General features: G+C 39.4%; 1 protein-coding gene across 3 annotated transcripts; it reads right to left on the minus strand.

Annotated features, from left to right (window-relative positions):
- Positions 1 to 238: 238 nt before the first annotated feature.
- CNGA3 (cyclic nucleotide gated channel subunit alpha 3) lies at positions 239 to 22698 on the minus strand. Of its 3 annotated transcripts, XM_069876281.1 has the most exons (8): positions 22560 to 22698; positions 16970 to 17086; positions 14058 to 14237; positions 12627 to 12680; positions 8067 to 8210; positions 7323 to 7430; positions 5602 to 5708; positions 239 to 2154 (listed from the first exon to the last, which is right to left on the minus strand). In XM_069876281.1, the coding sequence occupies exons 1-8, from the start codon at positions 22658 to 22660 to the stop codon at positions 749 to 751; spliced, it is 2217 nt and encodes a 738-aa protein (XP_069732382.1). In that variant the 5' UTR covers positions 22661 to 22698; the 3' UTR covers positions 239 to 748. The 3 variants fall into 3 exon arrangements, with proteins under 3 accessions (XP_069732382.1, XP_069732390.1, XP_069732399.1); XM_069876289.1 differs by lacking the exon at positions 12627 to 12680; XM_069876298.1 differs by lacking the exons at positions 8067 to 8210; positions 12627 to 12680.
- Between the last annotated feature and the right edge of the window lie 846 nt (positions 22699 to 23544).

The raw sequence follows: 23544 nt of genomic DNA on the forward strand, positions 1-23544 counted from the left end.
GCTGCCCTCCAGCAGAGAGCTGCTAGGAATTCCCTTCCAGCTGAGGGTTTTGCCAGTGTGGATGGGGCTGCATTTAAAAAAAATGGGTATGGGATCTTCCACTCTCTCCCCAAGCGAAGCAGTTGCAGAGCAGCAAAGGCTGTCGCAGACCATGCTGGAAAAGGACGTGAATGAGCACTGCTACTCTGTCAGCATGGTCCTTTGTGCTAGAAAGAATTAGACTAAAGCACTGAATGCATGGCTATTTCAAATACATACACATAGGTATGTCCTGCTGCTTAGCTATAGTCCCGACTGTTTGCACAGATGCTTCTCTGAAAAACACCAAGGATTTTGAGAAGCCCAGGTGTGCATCCATGCATTTAAATTGGCTACTAAGGTAGCAAGGTAGAGCATGTACCCTACAAATATTTTTTTTAAGCCCTTAAAAAAATTCAGTCTCTTCTACTTTTAGAACAATGCCTTCTTAATGCACCATGCATGGGGGACCATATGCAATAGATGCATGACTTGCAAGAAATCCACTCCCAGTACAAAAAAGTACCCAAATGCCAGACCAAATCTCCCCCTAAGAAGGTGACAGTGTTCTATTTACAAGAAAATGCTGCTTCAGTTAAAAATGCTAAAAACCATTCTCGAGTTCATATAAAAATAATCATGTCTATGTATGCACATGTGTATTTACATACATTTATGGCTTTCACACGCTCCAACCTTCTCCAATAAATAAGGAAATATAAATACTCCATTAATTCTTTTTCTCCTCTGGTTTTTCAGCCTCTGCTTCTCCAACTGATAAGGTGCCACTACCATATTTTTTCACTCGGGTTTCTACTTTGGCAAGTCTCTGCTTCACCTTTTGTTGAGATGAGGTGTATTCTGCCAAGAGCCTAGCAAACCTAGTCTGCAGCGTATCCAGAGCTGTTTCAAGTCTTTCTACTTTTTCTTCCAAGTCTTTTGGGTCAGCTCCTGCTTTTGCTGCTTCCTCATCTATTAAATTGTCTTTCATCAGAATTTGCCGCCCTTTCTCTTCCAGAGCTTTTTTGGCTTCTGGATATTCTGTGAGGGCTTCCATTAAATCATCTTTAGACAAGCAAAACAAATCAGAATAACCAATACTCCTTATGTTGGCTGTTCTCCTGTTGCCAGATTTGCTACCTTTGATGTTTAGGATGCTGATTTCACCAAAGTAGCTGCCATCACTCAGGACTACGAACTGGGTTATGCCATCATCTGCCACCACAGCTAATTTTCCCTCTTTAATAATGTACATTTCTCTCCCAATATCTCCCTTTTTGCAAATGTAGTCCCCAGGACTGAAGACTGTAGGTTTCAGTTTCAGCACCAGCTCAATGAGAAGTCCAGCTTCACAGTCCTGGAATATACGCACTTTCTTCAGTGTGTCCAAATGGACATTGATGGCAATTTCAGCCTTCAGTTTGTCAGGCAGATTTTTGAGAACTTCTTTCTCATCCACTGTTTTCTTGTTGGTCCAGAGGTAATCAAACCACTTGATAACCCTGGCTTCCAGATCCTTAGTCACTTTTCGGAAATGCATGTACTGTTTAATGGAATCCACTTTGGCCTGGAACTCCGCCCTGGAGGCATTCATGTTGGAAATCATGGAGCCCACGTTACCAACAATGGTAGCGAAGATCAGCACACCCACCAGGAAGTCAATGACCACAAAGAGATACTCTTCATCTTTCACTGGGGGAGGAGTTTCTCCAATGGTTGTCAGCGTGAGCGTTGACCAGTACAGACTGTAAATGTACTTTCTAGACAGACGCCCGTACTCTGGAATGGACACATTTGGATAGACCCAAGAGTCGGTTCCAAATCCGATGAGCTTCGAAATTGCAAAGTAGATACATGCGTTCCAGTGGATGATGATAAGAATGTATAACACAAGGTTTCCAATACGAAACATGTTTGGATAATTTGTCCTGGTTTCGGTACGGTCAAAAAACTCAAAGAGACGAGAAATCCTCAGCAAGCGGTTAAATCGCAGTTCAGGATAGTTCAAACCAAGCTTCAAATATGCCAGGTCTGTTGGCACAAGCGACAGCACATCCAGTTTGAACTGTACAGTTCTGGTATAGTGATCTCGTAATTTCTTTTCATCCTGAACTAGCAAGCCTTGTTCGAGGAAGCCTTCAAAGAATAAAAATACATATTTTTCTTGTTAGAATAAAACTACCATCAACAGTACTGAATCACTTACATTTCAGATACCTGAGAACTTCAAAATTTGTCCTGTTATGCATACAGACACCCATACACTGTGAGTTCATGTAATGAGAAATATTTAATTGCAGCTTTAAATATTTCAATTAGGTTTCAAAGCTGACATACAATGATATAGAGCGATGACTCTGTTATTACCACAGTGCTTCCTGTAGTTTCCTGCTCTCTTCTGGAACAGATGTATCTTTTTCTTTTAGGCATCTTTGCAAGAAGATAGGCGAGTCTTATTTTTCATGAACCATTTACATGAGTCATAACTAAAGTTAAGCAAGTGTTAAGCAATTGTGTACAAAATCAGAGTGGAATATGTTTAAATAAATACCAAGAATAAGTAGGTACAATGGATTGTTGGAAACTTTTTCAGAACAATATATGTGCCCTTGAGATAATGAAATCTACTCCTCCCATCCCACTTCCCAAGTCATGTTTCACCTCGTATCCGATGTTAAATCTGACATGATTTTCCTTTTCATTTGAGGAAAATCGTTTGCACATTTTTTGTGTTTCTAGTGAGAGAGCTACGCAGAATTTTGTACATTGGTATTTCTTCATTCAAAAGACTTTGGAAACAATTAGATTTTTAAAATTATGAGAAGACATACACTGCAGTTAGAGATTTTAAAGCAAACTGCATCTGTGTAAGAGTTCTTACAGAAAGACTGCCTGAGCAGTGCAGCTGCAGTGCTGTTTTACACCTTTGAAAGACCAAAGCATTGAAAATGCTGCATATGGAACAGCTTAGGCACTCCAAAATACGTGCAGGAATTGCAAGTGGAGATGTCCAACTATCTGCCCACTAGGCCAGCCAGGATGAAAGGTGAACTGAGAGAAAAGAAAAATAGTCCCTGTGCATCAGGATTATCACGCTATGCTAATGCCTTGGCAATCTACAAGCAGCAGCTTTCCGGGGGAAGCATTTGCTGAGGAAGACCAAGCTTCATGTCTTTCTACCCTACACAGCACAGCTGTATTTCTGGAATCTGTGTGTGTCTGCACAGTCGCCTCATGTATACCTGCATGTAAGTCCTAGCGTAGCTCCAAACTGATGGTGACTACAAGCAGAAGTAGTTCCTGTGTTACGTCCCAGAAGACTGCTAAAAAAAACTAGTCAAATATGCTCTTATTAACAGTTACGCAACTAAACAGAAAAGTTGGCCAGATAAATTTCTGACTCACAATTATAAGAAATAACTTTGGAAACACCTTCCTCCTGAAGGGAGATAGAAGCTTCTCAGCTCTTGTTTTCATCTCACAGAACTGGAGTCCTATAGTAAGACCTTTTGGAAGCATCAAAACACAGGGTGTGCTAAACATGACCAGCTGCTGAGAAACATGAATCTTTCCAGCTTCACAGTGCACAGTCACCAAATGGGTGAAATGCTGCAAAACTCGCTCAGCAGCTAGACAGGAATGCACCACAGAGGAGCTGAGGTGGATCACAGTGGTTGCAGGGCTGCCTAGATCCCAGTTCAAAGCCAATCCCTGCCCTTAGACAGCAGGGAATCACAATCTTCCACAAAGGCTACTAGGAGTTCTGTCCCCAGGGGAGATGGACCTTGAAGACTTACAGGGAAAGGTAGCAGGCAGGGGTTGTCGAGAGAGTTGACAAAGGTTTCAGCACCTGAAAGAAGCAACTTCCTTATTTGAGTGCCTGAAACAGCAGCAGACACCTGCACTGAAGTGTTCAGGAGATGTCTGTGGCAATTCTGCAGTTCCAGGCCACGCCAGTAAAACCACCCTTCTAACCACACTTTAACAGCTGCACAGCTGTTATCAGAACAGCCCACAGAAATTTTATAACTTGCATTGCCTGGACATGCCTAATTTCTGCTCTCCTTCTTTCTGGAATTTCTTTCCCATTACAATAATAGATATAACTGCAGAAGAGAAATTTAGCTGGAACAGGGGACATTTTAACCACACAAAGAACATGAAACCCCTCCACCCCAAATACAACAGTCTTGTTGCTGCTCTCTGAAACAAACTTTCTTGTTGAACAAGGTACTTGTAAATTTAAGAATTTGCCTTGCCATGAGTTGTGTACTTCCCAACATGACAGCATTTTTAGCCTTTGTCATGTAATTACGTTTACAACTCGTTACAAGCCATAATTAAAGTCAAGCTGTCAGCATGATTTTTTAAACAATAAATAAAATGTAAAGCTCAAAGATTTAAAAGAACTCTTGTCTACATAATGATCAGTGCAGTTTTGAACCCTTTCAAGGGACATTTTGGGGCTGCACCAGTAAACAGAACAAGTCAGAAAACATTTTCTGGCCCCGAGACCAGCTGGCATGACAGCTTCTATTCACATTTAAGTTCTCCAGGCCCCCTCCAAAGAACTGATACCATGAACAACACCCAGCTTTTGCTGTCCTCCCAGCTGGGCCCAGACACTGCACGACAGAGTGCTAGCTGGCATACAGCAAACTGCACACATCAAAGTACATCAAGGACTACTCTAGCAATTTAATGGTATGGATCACTGTATGTCATTGCTTAGGCCTATATTATGACCTTTTTTAGTTTAAAATAGATATCCCTTTAAGGCTAGAACCTTTACCAGCTGGGCACACTTAAATATTAAATGCTCAGCCTGTCTGGACTACAGAAACAGGGATGGGAAGCTGGAGAGAAGCACTTCATGTATGACATGGCATGGTCCTCAGCGATCCTTTAGCTTCACACTTCCTTCAGGAAGGCAGGACCTACGGCAGGACCTAAGCAGAGGTGCCTGGGTTAATCCCGTAATACCACCCTTCTGGGTTAACCCTGTATCACCACCAGGCAGAGGGAGACCCAGTCAGGACCTTGCAGAACTCGCAGGAAATACAGCTGCTGGCAGAGGAGCAGCACTGCCTGTTGCAGGCAGAGGGCTGCAGATTGGAGGCCGAGGTGGTTGCCAGGTCTTGCACGTGACCAAGTCAATAACCACTTCTGAGCACGATGCTGCACAACTTGTGCAGTTGAAAGCAGCACTTGTGGGGTGAAGTTGATTTCTTTCCCAGTCTAATGAGCACAAGCAATATATTACGCAGAGTGATCATCACATGCAAAGTGGTTCATTCTCCTTTTCCCGTGTAGCCTCGTACAGTGGCTCTGCAGTCAGTGTTTGACGTGCACATTGAGCACAGATAAAACTGAATTTAGACACAAATGAAGTGCAGGGTTTGGGATGTGTAGCCTTAAAAAAAAACAAGCTGGACAGACACTTCATCTTCGCAAAATCTCCACTGCTGGGCTCTGCTGGAGACAGTATACTGCAGTGGCCAGACCCCACAAGGGAATTTCTGTTTACAGCTTTTATATCCATGCTGTATGTGAAAACACTGTAAAAACCCCCAAAAGACTCACCTGTCCTGAATCGGACGAATGTGTCAAAAACATAGATGATATCAGAGCCATAATCCAGGAACAGCCATAATTTAATATGGTCAACTTGTAGCTCATCAAAGCAGGCTCTAAAGAAACACAGATTAAAAAAAATTAAAAATTACACTGTGTAAGCAGAGTACTTGCAATGTGTGTCCTAGCAGCATGTTAGTGCATGTTAGAGGCATTGAAAAGTTAAAGGCAGCGTATCTCCATGTCCAGATGTCTGCACACTAGAGCTATGCCTAAACAGACTCCAGGACCTTTCAGAACTCAAAAGTGTTCAGGTCAGGAGCAAAACTACAACAGGTTTGCCACACAAGGGCACTTACAGAGAAATACACACTCCCACAGTTAAACATGCATCAAATTTCATGGGATACACATCTCTATTAAGATAATACTCAAATAAAAGATTTGTTTCTGAGTGGCAAGCCATCCTCATCTCTCCCTGACACCCGACAAAGCCTAAATGAACCACTTCCACAGCACTCCATTACTTTGACTCGAAATGATTTCAACATGTTACAAGGGAAAATCAGTAACTCAAGTAAAATCCTCCTGCCCTTCAAGCATCTTTAGGTGCATGACATTAATTTAATATAACACAACAATGCCCAAAGCCCTCCCTTCTATTCTCTGTTGGGTGACTGGAAGACCTATCTCTAACAGTAGTTATTGAGCCTACAATGGCCAATGGACGCCTCTGCACCAGTGCAGGTTAGAGGCTGACCAGCAGCTCTGCAGAGAAGGACCCAGGAGTCCTGGTGGACAGCAAGTTAACCAAGAGCCAGCAATGTTCCCTCATGGCCAAGAAGGCCAATTGTATCCTTGGGTGCATTAAGAAGAGTGTGGCCAGTGGGTCAAGGGATGCTATCCTCTCCCTCGACTCTGTCCTAGTGAGGTTGCATCTAAAGTACCGTGCCCAGTGCAGGGATCCCCAGTTGAAGAAAGACAAGGAACTGCTGGAGAAAGTTCAGCACAGGGCCACAAAGATGATTAGGGGACTAGAGCATCTCTCTTACAAGAAAAGGCTGAGACCTGTATCTGTTTAGTCTGGAGAAGAATGAGAGGGGGTCTTATAAATGTTTATACACAGCTGAAGGGCAGAGGTCACAAGGATGGGGCCAGATTCTTCTCAATGGTCTCCAGCAACAGCACAAGGAGTAACACACACAAACTGGAGCACGGTTGGTTCCACCTCCATGTAAGGAAAAACTTTACTTTGAGAGTGACAGAGCACTAGAACAGGTTGCCTAAGGAAGTTGTGGAATCTCCTTCCCTGGAGATATTCAAAAACCAGCCTAGATGCATTCCTGTCCAACCTGTTGTAGGTGAACCTGCTTTGCTAAAGCAGGATTAGATCATCTCCAGAGGTCCCTTCGAAGCCCCTACCATCCTGTGATCCTGCCATCCCGTGGTTCTGTGATCTCTGCAGCCAGCCAGCAGGTGGCACACGAGGGCCACAGCCAGCGCTCATGAGCGGCTCTTTGCAAGTCACAACCGGTTTTAGGTAAGATAAAAAGAAATATTGGCCATCTATTCCCAGTATTGTGTGTATCGTACATCCCTAAGGGTATGAACTGCAAATCTCCTAGGTAAGCCACCCAGAAAACACCACAGGGAAATAGGAGGATGATTTCTGTCTGAACCATAATGATACACTAAATTTGAAAGCTAAAATTATTAACTTAAACCCATACCTGCACACTAGCATGCACCAATTGTAGAACACGGGTGCTGCAATTATGGTCAGCCAGTTGTAGTAAATATTGCTTGAAGGATCTATCACAAAGATCTCTTTTTTCTTCCTGGAAAGGAAAGGTGCAGATTTACATAAGAAAGGTAACAACGTGACCCGCCCGATCTCCCTACTCTGGAGGCTGCTCATCTCATGATGAACTCAGGGCTGCCAAAGAAGAGAAGGTTTCCAGGCAGGCAGCTCCAGATGACATAACAAACATTAGCTTCATCCTACCCATCACGTTCTATTTATTTGCTTGACCCAGCTTCAGAAAAAGTAAGAGTGGAAAGAAAAACAGAGATATTCACATTGCCTGGGATGAAACACACCTTGCTTGGATATGTATGTGTGACTTTTCCTAATCTGCAAGAATGTAAATGTCTTAAAACGTAATGATAATCGGTTGCTTATTTGCATGTTATTTCTGATATTATCCCTATTGTCAGAGGATAATGGGACAGTACACTACCTTCTAGGCATGAAAGCATTTATTTTCTTTGCTGAAATATTTTAAAATGCTTTTAGACCACTACAAAGCTCACACCCTCACTACATGGTACTGCAAGCTGAAAGAGAATCCCTAGAACAAACGCTTTCTAATCAAAGTTTTGATTGAGAAAGTCAAGATCTTAAGATCTAGTAGACTCCATGCTTTGTAGTGTAGGAGGTGTGTTACAAGCACGCATTCATTCTTTATACTTACTCTTCCTTTTTTTTGTCATCTTTTTTGTCATCTTTTTTGTCATCTTTTTTGTCATCTTTCTTTTCCTCCTTCTTTTCCTCCTTCTTTTCCTCCTTCTTTTCCTCTTTTTTCTCCTCTTTAACCTCTTTCTTTTCTTCCTTTTTGCTGTACAACATAACGTAAGGCTTAGCAATATTATTGATACTCTAGTAGTTAAGGGAGAAGTGGGATGTTGAGGTGCAGGAAACTAGACTAGACTCCACACTGAGTAGGATGGGGTTTCTCAGTGGAACCATACATCTGTCCAGTAAAAAGAGCTTACAGGCTGTGGCCTCTCAAACTGACACCACCACACCATCACAGGAAGTAACCAGCTGGCTGATTCTATGCATTAGTCACCCATGCTTTCTCAACCTTTTCCGACATCAGTGTACCAGACTGATTTTTATTAAATGCTTTCAATTTGTTTCATTGTTTAGGATTCCTGCATTTAAAAATAAATCTATCAAATGATAACAGAACTTAAAATGGCTTAGCAAACTGTCAGCTTTCTCTGAATATCCAAAACCTCACAGTGACTGTCTGAAGCTTTGACGGTAATTAAATGAAATGAGGCTGAATTTCCTCTCACAGTTCTTTAAGAACAACATAGCTATAATTAATTACCTTTGGCTTCAACAGTTGCCTTGGAGAAGAATCTCAGTCAATGTCTGAACAAAAGCAACAAATGCAGAGAAAAGACTTGTATCTCATTTAACTACAGAGTAGTTACTTTATAAATGCTTTATAGTCAACATGATTAAGCCAACATATTTTAGGTCTATAGAGTAGAGATCTACTGTATCTACAAGATAGTCCATATTTCATAGTCTGCATCCACAAGATGACTTGTGCCCTAAAAGCATTTTTTTTATTTCTATCAACAGTAAAGGAAGAATGGGTTGCCTAGATCAGATGAAGGTGCGTATGTTTTGGTCAGAGGAGCCATGCTCAAGTCACTCTGCCTGTATTTGATTGCCACTGTATTCAAAGGCTGAGCATTAAGCATGAAGTTCCATCCTTGCTAAAATCAATGGGACTTTTTTTCCTAGAATTAAAGAAACCATTATTGACTACAAGTTTATTACCTGTTTTTCATACAACAAAGTAAAATTATATATATATTAAATATATATAATTATATATATGTGCATATACATAATTATATCCTACCATTCCACAATATCCAGCACAGACCCAAGCTGCTAGATTTAATTCCAGGTGTGGATTTTCATACTTTTCAAATATGTACAGCCTTTAGCTCGCTAGAATGTGATAAGCCAAATATAAAGATGGATCTAACTTCCCGCATTCTTGGGTTTGTCCGAACAGAAGAGTCTTACCCTATTTTAACTTATGCAGATAGGTCCACACATCCTCTTCAAAACCACAGAAGGTTCTTTCCTAAGGTTCTGTCAATACTTTATCTTAGAGCTAAACTTGCTACATGCATTACTCAAGACTCATGTAAGCTGAGGAACTGCACTCATTTGCAGAAGCAGAAAACCCATCATCTGAGGTGTCGGTGTTTCGTATTTAATATTTCTTTATTCCTTGAAGCAGACAGTGTCCCCAGGCAGAAAAGCCTAAATATTCCTGACTCTACAGTGTTTGTGCATAATGCATAAATAAAATATAACTCTTCAAACATTACGGTCTGGTTTGGATGAAAGCCATACTCCCCCTTCCATGGAAGCTATGTGCTCTCCTCTGAATTGTCAAGATTCTCCCCATATACTGGTGTCAAAAAATGATAAATCAGTTTAAGGACAGCAATATCCCACAGCAAAGACAGAAGACATAGCAACAGTTAAAAAAAAGCTGCTTACAGGATTGCAACAAACAGGTAAACAGTTTAGTGAACTCATTTGTGCTTTGCACATACACTTGCTCATATTACTCAGATCAGAAGTCGTCTACACTGTGAATCGCTGTCCTGCCTATGAATGTGCTTGTTACAGGGAGAAAGAAGCACTGCAAAGGAGAAGACAATAGTCAACAATCTTAAGATAAATATAATAGGTGTAGTCATGGCTTTCACCTCTCAGCACTAAGCACCTGTTTCAGTTCTTACCCACAGACACTTCCACAGTGATGCAGCACCACAGTGCAATTTGTGAAAGTCCAAGCTAGTTTGCCAAAAAATGCTGAGATCCTACGCTCTTCCATGTCGAGGGAAATACCTATCAAGCTGACCAACACCACTGAAACTTTTACAATTACACACTGCAAGATGGGATAACTAGGGGAGAAATGAACCTTTGGGTCAACTAAGCTTCCACTTCAATCAATTTAAACTACTACGTGGCAGTGGGAACTGCCACTCAGGTGTTTATTTCTATGCCACTGAGCCCTGGACTTTTATGGCTTCTTTTTAATTGGCCCCAAAACTTCCTTCTTATCTTTCCTATCTAAAAAACGTGTCAGGATTTCACTACATCACTATGCACAGTGCCTGATCTAAGCGCCAATTCACAGTTGCCGTTGTTCACATTGACATAGCTCCTCAATGCTTAAAATGTCTGGCATTCTTACCAGAAATTAAGAACTAGGAGTAAATACAATTTTCAAAGGGTAGGGCCACTATAAATTTGTGGATGTTGTTATGCAGGGAAAAGTAGGCTGAGACAGAGAATCAGTCAAAAAGTCTCAGTGGTGGTGAACTTTGGAGGTAACATTTTGACAATTCTTACTTAATCCTACAGGTTTCTTTAAAAAAGAAAAATATTATTTCACACAGCATCTAATGCTAATGCTTCTTTTTCTCTGGTTTGAGATCTCCTACGAACTCATCTGTCAACTACAGGTATCTTTCATAAACGAGATTCTTCCATTTCTGTGATTCTGTGATTTCTGTGGCCTCTGCTTATGTCTCTATTGAGGCAACTCCTAACTTATCATATTCTCACCTACTTTGTAGTCTGGTGGTGGAAGTCACTCACAGGAAATCAAAGACTTGAAAGCATCACCTACAGTTCCTTAAGGGCAGTCACTCTTAGGTCTTTAACATGGAAAACACAAAGCTTCAAGAAAACTCAAATATTTTTTTTATCAGTGCAGTAAACTGCACTCCAGTAGCTATTAAAATTGTTGTTTGCACCTGTCCTCTTTCACAGCAATACAGTGGTGTCCGTTCTGTGTTTCTCAGCACATTAAAAGGACATCTTCAGACTTAGAAAACACATCTTCATCAGCCTCTATTAAAACACTGTCATAGTCTTTCACTGAGTCAAATACTTGCATTTTTCTTCTGCTGAGAACTCTGTCAAATCAAGTATATTTCAGAATGCCAGGCAAGTAGACAGACAGCTGTTGTCTTCATTTTAAATACTGGAAGGATGAAAGTTTTGCCTAAGGTACATGAGTCCTTGTCAGAAAGCAGTATTTCCATCCTAATTGGTCCTTTGGGCCCTGACTAGCAGGCTAAACTCCAGGTTTTTAGCACTTCTTTTTTTATACCAATCTAAATAAAATTCTGCACATTTCTGTCACTGCTCACTGCACACTGATTTTCCTTTTTAATAAAAGTTATACAAACAAACCAAAAAGCTGCTTCAGGAGCAGGGAAACCTCTTGTTCAGATATGCGCATAAAAGTTTTGCAGCAACATTTAGAATATGAAGTTTGAGCTAGCTCGTGATGGAGCTTTTTGTTGAAATAAAACCTAAGAGTTTCCTGAAAGTTTCTGACATAATCAGAAACCGTTCGGATCATTTCCAATTTTTCTTTTCACCTGGAAAGCAATGAAAGAAATTAACTATCATCACACATGAGAACAGATCTGCTGCTGGATGCTACAGAGCAGATGTGTCCTCAGATAGCTGTGGCCTAAGACATCAACAAACATTGGTGTTGGGTGATTCTAAATTTCAGGAATTCTTCAACTTTTCATATTTCTCTTTGGTGTAACACTGTGCTTCTTATCAAATATATAAAATAGACTCCAAAGGAAACCTGCTGTCAGAGCTTCCATTGCAATGCAAGCCTTATTATGTTGGCTGTCACTCTCTCTCAGTCTACACCAACAATAGCTGCTGAACTGAAACACACATTTAAAAAAGATGTTTAGTTTTCATTTAGACTGCACACAGAAGTGTTTTCTTGGTACCCTGCTCAGTATCCACTTCTCATATGACAATCTGAAATTTTTGGGGCACTTGACTTGCAAAAGGGGACTAGCATGTTAAAAGAGGAAAATCAGTATTAAAAATTAATACATGAATCTCAGTTCAAGACTGAATTAATAAATCAATTAGGAATGCAGTAAAATCAGCCAACTGAACTATAGGAGGTAAGGACTAAATGCTTAATCAAATTCACTACTTAAGAGGTAAGGGTAACTTCAGACAAAAAGAAGTCCACAGGGAGCACGAAGGATGCTTTTTATACTAAGAAAACTATATCTTTTTTATAATTAAACTATATTCTTAGGAAAGGCTTACGAAGAGATAAGGATTTTATACTACAAATGTTACAAGGCTGGAAAGGGAAAAAGAGAAGGAGCTACTAGTAGAAAGGTGTTTGGAAGTTACCAGTACTTACTCTTCACTGGTGTTGTTGCTGTAGTTGACGTTAAACCTGGCCAAGGGCCAGTGACTGCAGCAAGTTAAATAAAACACATTAAAAAGTGTAAAGACTGTTGGTATTTCATGCACGTGTTTACCAACATGATGGACTGACTTACTAGCTTCTCACATATGCACTGATAAGATTAGGGAGGTCAACTTTGACTGCAATGATAAGCCCCTTTGCATAACTATTTCAAGGCATCAGTTTCTTTTTATCACGTGCTTGGCATGAACACTTGTGACCACATCTGATGTCTGAAGCTTGTTCTCAGGCGTATTAGAGCACAGCAACATGCATCTCACTATTTTTAGCCCTGTACTCATTTAGCTGCTAATTTAAGCTTTCCTCAATCCTTTCAAGTCTTCTTGACAGATGCAGTGCCAAGGCTTCTGGATAAGTAACAAGCATACCTACCATTGCTGTAGAAATAAGCCTTCATGATAGAACAACTGGGAGTTACTGTCACATGACAACAGTGTAAAACTGAGGAGGTAAGGATGGATACTTCAAATTTTACTTCTAACAACCGTATATAGGGGTTCATTGGCCCAGGATCAATCTTGTCCTCTCTAATTACTTCAAATCTGCAGTTGCTACTGATTGAGATGTCTGAACAAAATCAGACAGCAGTCTGGCTAATTCAACAAAATGTGCTTTTGAGCTGAATTTCTAAGGAGTAGATTAAGTGAAGATGATAAGGCTGTGCTGGCCCACAACAAATCAAGATAACCTCCACCATGCACAATCCTTCAAAGGTTCTTGCTTTAATCTGAATTACTAGCTGAGGTTTTGAAATAAGTCAGGTTATTAGTTGCTTACCTTCAGCTATGCAAAAAAATACGCGAGTCTATGCTTCAAAGAGTAGTGCCAAACAGAAAGACAAGATTTTTTCATTTCTGCATTAGAAGCCTTCTGTTATGTTAGCAGCTGAATTCTTGAGTAGGTGTTAACAAAGCAATGACAAATTTCGGACAACTGCTTGTTTGGCACTTCCTAATACTTGTAAATAATGTGCATAACATGAATGTTCTGAAAAGCCACAACAAGCAGCATCTTAGATTCCTGAAACAGAAATTGCATTCATCCTCAATGGCAAGGAATTTAGCCACATCAAGTTGCGTATGATAAAATTCCAGTTTTAAGAAACCATTCTGCCTGAAGTAGCGTGATCAAAGTCCTTTACTTCAAGATCTTTGCTACAGTATGTTTGAGAGGGAAAGAGAAAGTCTGCTGAAAGCCATAATACTTCAGTTATGTCAAGATTCCTGGGAAGCATTAGATAATCTGTTCAGCTGCCGTGCTAAGCTCCTTACCCTCTTCTTAAAATAAAACTTATATCCTAATCACCAAGAAAATATCCTGACGTCGGCCATATTCCTTTAAAATATAAACGTTTTTTCTTACCTGTTTACTCCTCCAGGCTGCTCACGGATACCCAGAAAGGAACGGATGTTACTTTGCCTACTGGACACTTCGATGAGCTCTGGCCCTCGGATACGCTCTAAGAAAGAATCAGGTCTTTGGTCTTCGTGGTGTGAATGTCTTGTGGCCCATGACCTCACAGATATGACAAATCGTGATAGCCTGCATGGAACAGACACACAACATTGACTGAACCAGACAAGAACATCAGATGGCTTAAACCATCCCCACGAAGAGACGCCCGGGAGGGTTTTTCTACACATCTCCATCTGCCACAAAATCAAACTTGATGGATTAATTCTGTGAACCCAGTCGCTTCCCACAATTTTATACATCAACTTTTTGCAGAGGATCAGGAAAGTACCTCACACATAAGTTCCCAGTCCACAGTACTAGCACCACAGGCGCAATAGAAGACTATATTTGCCAGATGGGGGCAAACCAAGTGGTTGGGGTAGGGCAGATGACTTCTGACAAAGTTCTGACGTTATGTGATAATGAGGGAATTCTGCACTGACAGAACAGGAAAACAAAAAAACCTTACAGGATGACATGCCCACGGGATGGTACACACCGTGGAAACAAAAGCTGAAGAGCTCATGAGGGAAGATGAACTTTGAAATAAGGAATGACAAAACTTCAGGCACGTTCCCTGAGATTTTTAAAGGGTTTCTCTAAAGGCGTATTAATTGCCTATCACATATGAACTGGCCTGTTGTATAGGAATCACTATTTCTTCATCCTAAGCTTCTAGAAGAGCATTGAAATGAGATAAAAAACAATCATGACAATGCAATAATTTATCATTGTGCCATTATGTACCTTTTTCTCTACCCACTAAATCATATTACGAATACTTACAATGTTTTCTGTCAAAGTTTGAAAGGAAATATGTTTCTGAAAAACTTAAAATAACGGAGACTGAAATCTACCAAAGTGATTACATCTATTACCCACAAAATATATTGTATTCTTTCCTATTAGCAGTCTACTATGGACAAAAGGGTGTTAACTCAAGTGTCCCAAACTAAGCCTGGAAAACAGCATAATGAAATCCTGAACAATGCTTAACTTCTTGTGTAGATCTTGGGCTACTCAAGGAAATCTCTTTACATTCTCTCTGTATTGGCTGATATATATGTTCAGAACCCACAAAGGGGCTGATATAAACAATTTAAACCTTATGGTAAAGTACATCTGCCTCTTGACTGCAGTTCTCAAGGGCCTAACTATACCTCCTCATAGATCTTGTCCAGGTTCTCTTACCCTGAAATAAAAATGACAATAAAGGCAGGAATATTATCACATATGAGAAATTAGAAAAATATATTTCTAGTTCTTTAGCACTATACCATGATAGCATCATATAAACCATCTACAATTCCCAACAATTTAGAAAATTCAAAGCCTAGCAAGAATGCAAAAGAAAAGCAAAGTTCCAGATAAAAGCCTGCAATTATTTAATAGATTCCTCATTCTATTCAAAAAGCACTGCATATAGTTAAACTACAGATTTTTTTTTTGCCTGAGCAGAACTCAGCATTCACATAAGAGTGGCATGGAAGACTACTAATATGGATGTTCTTACTTACATTAGAAAATAAAGCATTTTGATGAGACCTGTTAGTTAAGAAGTAAACAGATTTTACCAGATAAGACTGAGGGCCTCTCTACTTGAACAAAGAAACAGAATTTTCTGATTTCTGCCATGCTATATTATTTTCACTTTTTTGTCCTTTACACATCAAAGTTACTCAGTCAAGTCCATCAGATGCTGTTGTCTTAGGTCCCTGAGAATTCACATTCAAGAGGCATGTAGTGTTAGCATTACATAAATTGCTAAGAATTCCCATTTTTACCACAGGCTTCTTAGTATATTCAGAGATTAAGTAACTGTAGCTACACACACATAATTCAAACCATCCTGATAAAAGGTAAAGAACAATATAAACAAAGATTAAAAGAAGTTCTCAATATTAGCTCATATATTTATGTTTTATGTTCACACAAAACACATACCTACAAAAGGTTTTCCACCTAAACCCAACTTCTTGCAGACTTTGTAGTCTACACACAGTGGTGTCACTATCTGACAACCAAACAGGGAAATATAAATTTATTCTCCACCATCCAAAAAGCTGAAGTGTAAATGACTCTAATTTTATAATAATTTTTTTCTTTGCTCTTTGAAACGTGCTACGCTTAAACTGAGCACGATCTGTATTATATGTAACAATCATATCTGAAGACAAGAGCACTTAGTCTCATCTGGAAATATTTATAGCAGACACAATAAGTTTTTGAAGCTCCAGTTCAGGTTTATGTTTAAGACCTGGTAAATGATTTAAGCAAACGGTTGACTTGAATTTTGCTGACTAAGGCTCCCAATCCTTTACAAACATAACTGAACTCTACAAATTGAGAGAAACTTTTGCACTCCCAGCACAAAAGCCCCTGCCTCCTCCCTTGCCAGAACCATCTACCAACAAGAGAAAAATCATAATGTCTTACTTGATAGGAAACAAAAATTGCATCAGCTATCAGCCAGAACTAAACACTGATTCATTTACTTTACAATCTGGCCTCACTTCATGCGTTTCCTTAGCATTCAATATATTTTCAGATCTGATCATGTAAAACTAATCTTTTTTTTTATTCAGACTAATTTGTGTGAGCTGATTCAGCATCTCTAGGATTCTAAGGTTTTTCATCAGCAATGAGTCAGCCATGCATTCAAAATCAAGGTCAAAAGCAGCTTCTTTTACTTTCTTCAGCTAGACTCCATCCACTTTCTTTGGAAGGTGATGGTTCTTCTTACTTTGCCTCCAAATTGTAATCAGTCTTTTTCAACAAGTTAACCTTAACACTATAAACAGTATTAGGTAGCATGTTACCTTGCCAGTGCCCCCCTGCCTGTGAATGAGCTTGTCTGGGATCCAGATAGATGCCTTCCATCCACAGAAATGACCCTCTGCAGTTCTGAAGATGCATCCTCACACAGCGAGTGGGTTCTGCAAAAGCAATTTTTTTTAAGCATTCCATACAGCCTCCAGGAGACTTCCCCCATCAGAAAACAATGCAGCAAACTGTCCTCTTCCTGGTAATATAGCATACATTTGATATACACAGAGTTCAGACTACATTCCTGCTTATCTGAAGCCATCCAACACAAAATGAAGTCCATGGAGGCTCTGCCATTCATTCCAGCAAGCTCAGAAGCTGATTCCTTTCTGGTCAGTACTATTCTGGTGTGCCGATAACACAATTATGGGAAGCATGTTTTCTACTCTTAACATCTCCTATAAGGCATCAACAGCTTTCCTTCAACAAAGAGTTCATCTTCAGGGAGCTTTAAAGTGACTGCCCACTGCTTTTTTTCAGTGTGGTTCTCCTACACTTTGTTTGGGGTTAACAGTCTGGAATTTCTATCTATTTATGACTCAAAGCAAACTCAAGGGCTCACTCTGGATTTTTTTATAAAACACCTGGGGTTTTCTCTGTGTTTTCCATTCTTTAGTATTCATTATTACAAGACTTTGTCACGTCCATTATGATCACTTCTTTCCCACTTTGTAAGGCAAACAAGAACTCTCACGTGACTCTGTTAATCTGTATTGCCAGGAAAACACTGACTATAAATAATACTTGCAGCATCTTCATAAGAACTGGCAATGGCATTTTGAATGCCCACAAAAGGATAATTGGCAACTCAATTTTGTGTGTACTCACAGCTGAGAAACTGACAAATAGAGAATGAAAATTTTATTATTTCTACACAAAGAACCACTAAAAAGAAACACTCCCAGAATTCTCAATCTGTTAGCTGTTTTCTTCTTCTCTCTTAGTAAGAAGACACCAATTGACACTGCACAGTATTGAAAAACTTCTATAACTTGAATTATGTTGAGGGAGTGGAGAATATTGTGGATGCCAAATGTAACGTGGCTTCTAGGGGAGAATGAACAGAAATCCATTATGGATTAATAGATACACAGAGCCTACTTTCAGTTCAATAAGTCTCCTGAGCTGGATGCTGGGAGAGTACTAGAGGAATGTATGTTGCAGATAACTGCAGATTTCTCACTTTTTTTTTCCTTTTTCCTGCAGTATCTGCCTCCAGACCTCCTGCAGAAAGGATACTGGACCAGTCAGTCTTTTCGACTGCACTACTACAGCTGTTTTTAAGTTCTTTTACTCCTTTTTTACAGGAGAATATATATTATGCGTGATATTATTACTTACAAATTATTACTATTTTTTAATCCTGAAAGTACATTTTTAAAAGAAGGTAGTTTGTGTTCTTAGAAAATAATTTCAAGTGTCACAATTCAGATGGGAAAGAAAAAAAAAAGAAGTATTTTGCAGAAATAGATAGCCTTTCATGGAGGCTTAAGCCAGTATCTTTTATTGCACATTTAATTAGTAGTTTGTATTCAATCAGTGACTCAGATAACGAAGAGTACCTCACTAAGTTGCAGTAACCCAACTACTTACAGTGACTGTACATTTAGTTGTTATATTTGCTCTAAAAATAAGTAATTAAATATAAAGGTCACAAAATAAAGTAGCGAATAATAAAACAGAAAAAAGGTAAACAGACACTTTAGGTATCCTTCCACGCAGAACCGTAAAAAGAGAAAAGATCGTCAGACTGCATTCTTTGTCAGTCTAAGAAAACCTTGCACTGAGGTCAGGCCCATGAAATCAGGCCAATCAGGCTTTCTCTGAAATCTCGGAGATCAATTTCAATTTTATTAGCCTCTATAAGCATACTGAAATACAATAAACACCATGCAATTCACACAAATGCATATCAGAAAGTAAATTTAAAATTAACTCTTCCATTATCATTACTCCCCACTGCAAGTCTCTATTATATAAAACTCATGTACTCATCCATGAATTTCCTCCTATTATCTACTCAGATAATTACAAGAGGCCTTATTTGTCAGCTGGGTTTATGCTGATGTAGAGGGGCAGTTACAGATGGGGCTTTTGATGTGTCACCTTCAATGCATGTAGCATAGTTTTTACAAAAAGCGATTCATCTCCATCTGGACTCTTGCTTGCTTGTTATCTGCAGCAAAACAGTAACCACTGCCATTGCTATCCAAAGGTGTCACACAGCCTGAAATCAACACGAGAAGAGAATATGCAGAGTGCCAAGAAATAAAAAGCAGGTTACAAAGCAGAAATGCTAGCAGATTATTGTGCCTTCTTGTCTTATGTTGAGAAATATTTCATTTGCACAGGGGTGGCACTGTCACTATCCCTTAGAGAAAACTCGCTGGCACTAAGGTGTCTGCTCCATGCCTCTTCAGCTCTCTGAAGGATAATTTATTGTCATACTTTCTAGCAGATTAAGGTCTGGGAAGAATATTTACACCAACACTTGCTCAGTAGCTGTCCCTTGCCTTGACTTAATTTGGCTCTAAATTTGCACAAAGGTCTTCAAGGAAACCCCAGAAGACCATTTTCACCTAAAAAGCATGCAAATAATTGAGAATTTTCATTTACCAGTAATTGTTTTGGCAGTCCGATCAGTTAAATTGGAATTGCTGAAGCTCTTCTGAGTAATGACTATGAGCCAGACTTCACATGGGGGACTGGGGTCTAGAGGGCAGTAAATTGATGACATAAATTACGGTTTCTAATATAACCTGAATATATAAGTTCCCATTCTAGCAACTGGCATCCAATGGCTTGCTTCAGTTGCCCCAACACAGGAGTCAGTACCACTTGGAATAACTCAAAACACTTTATCTGACCTCTTCAGAGCACATAGGTCTCACCTCACATTCACTAGCCCCAGTTAAATGTTTCAGATACTCTATGGTATCTCAAATAGCTTTAGAGGCCTATTTTAGGCAACTAAATACTTCTCATAATTGATATAGTCAAAGAAACCTGAAGAGATATCCAGCTTCAGGGTTAACCAAACAGTTCCCTAGGCTCCATGACTGTCAGTACTGACTACATCTCCACTGATGACAGCACAAATTTAGACATCTACTCACATAAAGACACATCTAGATATCTACAAAGCACAGCTGATTCCTGCTTCAAACTTTTAGATAGCCAGCCTATGCCTATAAGCTAACGTGATGTCAGTCCTGTTTGAGATATTTCTATACAGAAGCTGGGTTTTAAAAGTGAGGACTCGTTTGGGTTTTTTTGTTGTTTTTGAATTTTGTTTTAACAAAATGAACCAACTTTATAGCATACTACACTGTAAGAATCTGTGCACATTAATCACTTACACTAGCATAACTGAGAATGGCAAATTAAAGATCACCAGCAGCCTTCTGTTAACTGTTTCAGTGAATGCTTTTCCTTGACAATACCTCATTCCACAGCAGAGAAGCACATCCTTGCAGTAAGCATAAATTTAACACCCACTGACTTTAATGAGAACTAAGTAATGTGCTTAATTGCTTAATTGCCACCAGGAGTTAGAGGGAGATAAAAGCAAAGGAGAAATGCTACTAGACCAGAAAACCTGTTTTTTTTCCAATGTCTATAGTTACATATTTTGCTACAAGATGAAGAAGAGATAAAACATTGGATGAGATCTATCTTTTCGTAGAGACACATTTTAAAACAAATCTGACTAAAAAATACGTACTGGAATTCTTTGAGTTATTATTTTGAGCTATTACAAAGGTATTATATGTAAATACTAGCAATCACCTCAGCAAGACAAAAACCTTAAACGAGATCCCTCTTACAGGGATCTCATTTTTTTTACTCACCTATTGACTTCTGTTATTAATGTTGATAATAGCAAACTTTATTTCAAATAAATGGCTCTCCAAGATCATCATCATCATGATAAAGCGCGATTCATATTTCAGTCTGTGTCATAAGCAATTCATTGCCTCTGAAACACGGATGACTGCAGTGATTTAATTCTACATTTAAAGTTTTATAACCAGAGTCTTGTATCCATGCCAGTAATTGCATTCTGTGAGCTGCCAATCACTGGTATCCTCTACAAAAAGGACATTAACAAAAGGAAAGGAAGAGACTCATTTTGATCTGGTTTTTCCCCCCATTTCTGAGATATCGCTGTAAATTGAGAAAAAGGGACACGGCTCTTGCAAATCTCTCTAAGGAGACCATGGGGTAGTATAACTAAGTCAAGCAAGCTATACTGTGCAGAATGAAAGCAGCTCCACTTTGACTAGTATAGGTACACCTATACATACAGAAGGTATCGTCTAAGCAAAGCAGAAAGAAAAACAAGGACCAATTCAAGCAGGACAAGGATCACAACTACATTAGGTGCTAGGGACACGAAATCCAAAATTATCATAACTCAGGCAGTCCTGTCAGCCCAGCAGGATTCTGAGTGCTCTAGTCTGGGTACACATTCGAACAGCAAAAGACAGTCTGACAGGGTCCAAATAGCAGAGGTCGTTGACCGTAACAAGCCAAAAGCAGAACACTTCTTTCCACTCTGTAGAGGTGCTCTGGATCATCAGACTCTCTCCTGCAGGCTCAGCAGGGTTTGCCTAGACTAAACAAATGACTTGTACTGCGTAAAAGGTAAGTGTCAGCTCAGTGGCACGTTTTAAACAGCCACTTTAAAACTACCAAAGCAGAGAAGGTGAATGCAAAGAAACCGTTACAAATCTACCATACAGTAAAAAACTCTGAAATTCCAGTACAAAAACCTTTATATTTTTTATATGCTATAAATGTTCCATATCATAGGAACAAGGGGATTTGCAGAGGCTACTTGTAGAAAAACTTCCTCAGGCTTTTCACTGCATGGCATTGGGAGGATCTATTTTTCTCCAAATCCCACAGACACTGTGGGAAACACAGACCCTGCCATCTGTATGATGACCCGAGAAAGAGGTTTCATAGAATCAGAGAATCCTTAAAACTGGAAAAGATCTTAAGATTAGAAAAGATCATCAAATCCAACTATCAACACATCATCACTATGCCTGCTAAACCACGTCCTGAAGTGCCCCATCTACACACTTCTTGAACGTCTTCACGGATGGTGACTCCACCACCTCCCTGGGTAGCCTGACCTAATGCTTCACCACTCCTGCCGTAAAGAATTTTTTCCTGATATCCAATCTAACCCACCCCTGGTGCAACTTGAGGCCATTTCCTCTCATTCTATCACTTGTTACTTGAGAGAAAGGACCGACACCCAACTTGCTACAACCTCCTTTTAGGTAGTTGTAAGTTAGGTAGTTGTTTAGGTAGTTGTTTCTTCTTAATGAGTTACCTTAATTCCCACTGATGTGAAAATGGGGTTTATTCCTGAGGAAATACAGATCCTGGCTCCAAAACTGCAAGCCACAACAACATTTCTGTCTCTTCTGTACTTTGGATATACATCATTAAGTCTGTTAAGCACACTGGGTCAAAAATATCATGATAAAACACTCCCATAATGCAGAGCTAGTGCCACAAATTATACAGCAATCTGGCCTCTTGACTGTGAGGAAAGGAATATCCTACCTGATGCAGCCATTTCCAATCCTTTCAATATCTTCATCAATAGGTCTGACAGACAGGCTGTGTATACCAGGGTAGGAGTGCCGGGTGTTGATTTTTGCCATTTTGTTTTACGTTTCAACATCTAAATTGCAGCTGAAACAAGGCGGGAAAAACATTTTTTGAAGACTGCAGAAGAAATACATTCAGTACTTAAAAATAGCAATTTATTAAAACAATGGAATAGGAAAAAAACCCTAACGCAACCATTTGAAGAATAGCCGGTGATATTTACAAATACAATATGATACCCGTTTCTTGATTTATTTGCACTAGACAGAAAAAAGTGCTAGTAAAAGAGTAACAAAGAAAATTCATCATGACCAAAGAAAAGGGTTACATGACACTACATTCTTTTTAGTCTCGGAGCTTACTGAATATCTACACTGTCATACCTCTTATGCATAGTGAAACTGCTTTCAAAATCTCATTAAATGAAAGTTACAATTAGAGAGCCAACCAAAGAAAGCTAGTTAATAAATGCGTTGGGATACCCCATTCCACTTTAAGCCGATCCCCTTCAGCTGATTTTACCTGGTTTATGACAACTTTCTTTTTTTAATTCTGAACATGTATATTAACTAAGCAGATAATGAAATTTATCTCTCAGCTTAATATATACCATACATTAATTCTGTTACCTAAACCATGCAGTAAACACATACTACGTATACTATCTCTTGAGATCATTCAACTACCTCAGATCATCTAGTGTCCCTTTTTAACTTGAAATCCTGTCTCACTGACCATGCAACATTCAGCTTTAGCAGCAGATGAAACATAGGCCTACAGAAACTAACGTTCTGCCCTTGATTATTCCTGACACAAAGTTCTCAATCCATTATTAGTCTATATCATGCATCCTATTTCTAAAAAAAAAGATACCTTACTCTCCACTCAACTCCCAGACAACTAAAGGAAATTATATACAACTTCTCAAATTATTTAA

The sequence above is a fragment of the Phaenicophaeus curvirostris genome, chromosome 1 (genome assembly GCF_032191515.1).
Source record: "Phaenicophaeus curvirostris isolate KB17595 chromosome 1, BPBGC_Pcur_1.0, whole genome shotgun sequence".
NCBI lineage: Eukaryota > Metazoa > Chordata > Aves > Cuculiformes > Cuculidae > Phaenicophaeus > Phaenicophaeus curvirostris.

Coding starts and splice junctions, on each gene's coding strand:
- CNGA3 (XM_069876281.1), bottom strand. CDS start 22,660: ATGGCAAAAATCAACACCCGGCACTCCTACCCTGGTATACACAGCCTG. Junction 14,238..16,969: donor GGCAGGGGGGCACTGGCAAG/GTAACATGCTAC, acceptor TGTTCCATGCAG/GCTATCACGATTTGTCATAT. Junction 12,681..14,057: donor CAGCCTGGAGGAGTAAACAG/GTAAGAAAAAAC, acceptor AACTTGCTGCAG/TCACTGGCCCTTGGCCAGGT.